This window comes from Pteropus vampyrus, unplaced genomic scaffold (genome assembly GCF_000151845.1).
Source record: "Pteropus vampyrus isolate Shadow unplaced genomic scaffold, Pvam_2.0 Scaffold36, whole genome shotgun sequence".
Lineage (NCBI taxonomy): Eukaryota > Metazoa > Chordata > Mammalia > Chiroptera > Pteropodidae > Pteropus > Pteropus vampyrus.
Window position 1 is genome coordinate 4886182 of NW_011888817.1, and position 3411 is coordinate 4889592.

Below are 3411 nucleotides of genomic sequence, written 5' to 3' on the forward strand. Positions count from 1 at the left end.
AAATAGGGGCAGGGACAGGGGGCAGGGGGCCCTACTAAGAGGGCAAAGGCTGGCTTGGTTGTCCAAAGGCCAAGGAAGCAGAGTTCTAACCACAGGAAGAGAAGGCCAGCTGTCTGGCCTTGTGTCTGGTCAGTGACTTGCTGTTTGATCTTACACAGGCAGCCTGCTCTCGATGGGCCTCGGTCTCCCCATCTTTGCAATGAGGGCACTGAACTAGAAGGTTGATCCCAGCTCCAGCGGCCCACCCTCAGGTCCCTGCTCCTCCTTCTTCCCCAGCACTGGCTGTGGGTGGCCACATGCAGTCGTGGAGAAGGAAGTCCCTCTGGCTGGCACTGTTGGCCTCCTGGCTCCTCAGCCTCCTAGGAGTCTTTCCCCTTCTCCGCCTGGCAGTGCCCGCCAGACCTCAGGCAAGGCGCCCCCAAGGTTGGCCCCGTTGGCTGGATGCAGAGCTCCTGCAGAGTTTCTCCCAGCCTGAGAAGGTCCCAGAAGATGCCCCTCAGTCTTCGAAAGCCCCCCGTAGTGGCAGCTGCAGCTGGGGAACTTGCTTTGACACCTCGAAGTGCAGGGGTGCTGGTTTCAAGGTATTTGCGTACCCAGCAGCTGGACCCATCTCTGAGACTCAGCGCAGGATCTTGGCTTCCATTGAGGGGTCCCGCTACCACACACTCAGACCTGCTGAGGCCTGCCTTCACCTGCTCCTCAGCCCGGACACCCCGGCCGGAGAGTGCAGCCCGGTGGCCCCACAATGGAATGGGGGCAAGAACCACCTGGTCCTCCGGCTCCACCCAGCCTCCTGTTCCCGGAACTTCCAGCTGGGACAAGCAATGGTGGCCGAGGCCAGCCCCCCAGTGGACACCTTCCGGCCTGGCTTTGATGTGGCCCTCCCGCTTCTCCCTGAAGCCCACCCGTTTCGAGGTGGGGCTCCTGGCCAGCTGCAGCAGCACAGCCCCCACCCCGGGGTGGCCCTGCTAGCCCTGGCCGAGGAGAGGGGCGGGTGGCGCACGGCAGACACCAACTCCTCTGCCTGCCTCTGGGATGGGCACTGTGAGCAGGACCGAGGACCTGAGCAGTAAGTGGACCTTTCCCCTCAGGGGCTGGATGGGAGGGGAGGGGTTCTGTGATGGGAGTGAGCCCAGAGGCCGGGGGAGAGGGGCAGGGTTAAGATGGGAGAATCAGCTAGTCCTGGCCAACTTAGGCCTCAGCTGCAGCAGGAGGGAGTCAAGTTAGACAGCAGAGAGCAATACCACCAAGATGGTGATTTGCTCCAAGACAGGTCTCGGAGTTCTTCCTTGAGGATCTTTAAAAACATAAAACAGGACTCACTCCTACTTACTCCTTTTCTCCTATTCCAATCCCTCCTTCCTTAATGTTTTATTTAACATATACTTTTATAGCGCTTTGCCCTATGGTAAGCACTTTCATAAATAACAATTATAAGAAGATAATACTAACTGCCATCATTGTTTGTGTACCAGACAATGAAGCTCAGAGAGGTTAAGTAACTTGTTTGAGGCCACCCAGCCAGAAAGAGCACAGCTAGTATTTTAATTCAGAATTGCCTACCTCCAAAGCCTTCAGCATTAGAATTCTGAGTTTTAATGAAGAGCTTATGATCAACCCCATCAAATGCTCCAGAGCCAGTGCTTAGTAACTGGTCACAGATGAAAGCTGCTTCTATGCCTAATTTTAGGGATTAACTTCTCAAGGAAACAGCCTTCGGTTACAGCAAATATGAATTAGGTTAGACCTACAGAAGAACTTACTGCCAGTGAGAGTCCTGAGTACATACAAGGGGTACCAGGGTCTATGGGACATGGAGAACTGGTTTAGAAACTTCTCTCTACCTGGGCAAGTTGGGGTGACATACTTCAGATGATAAAGCAGTTAATCCCTAAGCACAGTTCCCACAGTAGGCCAGCTCTATCCAAAGTCACACTGGCCAGGCAAGAATGAAAGTCTTTTTGAGGTTGCCCAGGGCCCCTCAGTAGAGGGTTCCCTCCCCATTTCCCAGGGCAGTCCTGAGTGGGAACCTGTCAGTTTGGTTTCCTTCCCTTGCATCCCCCCTCAGGAACCTCCCTGTTCTCTGCTAGAACAACATGGGCTATTCTGGGCTCCACTTCCCTCTGGGATGGCCACACTCCATTTCTGCTTCTGCCTGGGGCTTCTGGGGCTTCCCTCAGCCAAAGCACTCTCCTGGGAATGAAATCTCTCCACCTCCTCAAGGCACATGGCCTCCAGGGAGCCCCAAAGGGAGCCAGGGGTGAGAAAGGAATTGCCCCAGTCAGCCCTCAAGGCCCTTCTGCCAGGACCCATCCCTAACTGGGCATCCTTGGCAATAATCCGAAAAGTCAGCATTCCCCCAGGCACCTCAAGCTCGGAACTCAGACAGAGCTCACCTTTGGTGACAAGCTTCTCCCTCTGCTCACCGTGCCCCACATTACTTTTTGGATTCAGTATTTAGCTATTCTTGCTGACAGGAAGTTCTTTTAGTGGTCTTTAGTTACTGCGAAATGCAATTGGTTATTGGTGAATCTGAAAGCTATTGCAGCCTGAACCTCTTTGGACACCGAAAGTTAGATAGCTGCACATAGCAGGTAGGTGCTCACTAAACGTTTATTACTTGATCCAAAATTTGCCAAAACTGGCTAAAGTTTTCTAATCATCATGGCTACCCTCTGAGTCGCATTTTTTATTTATCTATAAGGCATCACTCCTGGCAAGCTCTAATTGTTCTCTGAACATCAAGAAGTTCTTTCTTTGACTTTAGCCCACCTGCAAGCAATAGGACTTGTGATCTCTGGGGTAGTGTGAGCCTCAGTTTCCCTGAAGTGCCAGGCAGCTGCCTGAGTGAGCCAGACGGGGACAGAGTGAGAGAGGGAGGCCTACGGCCACAGGGCCAGCCCCTGGAAGGTGGCCTGAATAAACAACTGCCCGCCAGAGAAAGAGGCGATTCACAGTCCCTGCCACTGTCCCACATTCACTCAGCTGGCAGGAGAGGGGGAGGGGAGGAAGCGGACATGTGGGGAGAGCTTGCTCTGGGCCAGGTGCTGTGCCAGCCACCAGATATAAGTCATAGCTAATCTTCTGAAGCACCCTTCAACAGAGGTACTTGTATCCCCATTTCAGGGAGCAGGAAACTGAGGCTCACAGAGGTGGAGGAAGCCAGCCAAGGGCTCTTGATGACAAGCTCCTTGATTCACCACGGACTCCCTCATGTTTCTGATCAGGCACTTGGCAGCAGCAGAGTTGGGACTAAACCCTGCACTTCTGGCTCCAAAGCTCATGTTTTTCCACCTTCGTTAAACAATCTCCTGTTGCTTTGGAATAAGCCTCCACCCGCTTAAACTGTTATTTATTGATTTTTATGAATAGGGAATTCATTCACATGGTAACAAAATTCCAAAGGCAAAA

The 3411-nt window shown here is 53.1% G+C and overlaps 1 protein-coding gene across 1 annotated transcript in view; it reads left to right on the forward strand.

The window, feature by feature from the left end:
• The first annotated feature begins 296 nt into the window (after positions 1-296).
• The window catches only part of EXTL1 (exostosin like glycosyltransferase 1), a 12959-nt gene continuing 9844 nt past the window's right edge, over positions 297-3411 (forward strand). Inside the window, exon 1 of the mRNA XM_011358041.1 lies at positions 297-1069. Within this exon, the coding sequence (XP_011356343.1) occupies positions 297-1069 (773 nt within the window). The remainder of the gene's footprint in view (positions 1070-3411) is intronic.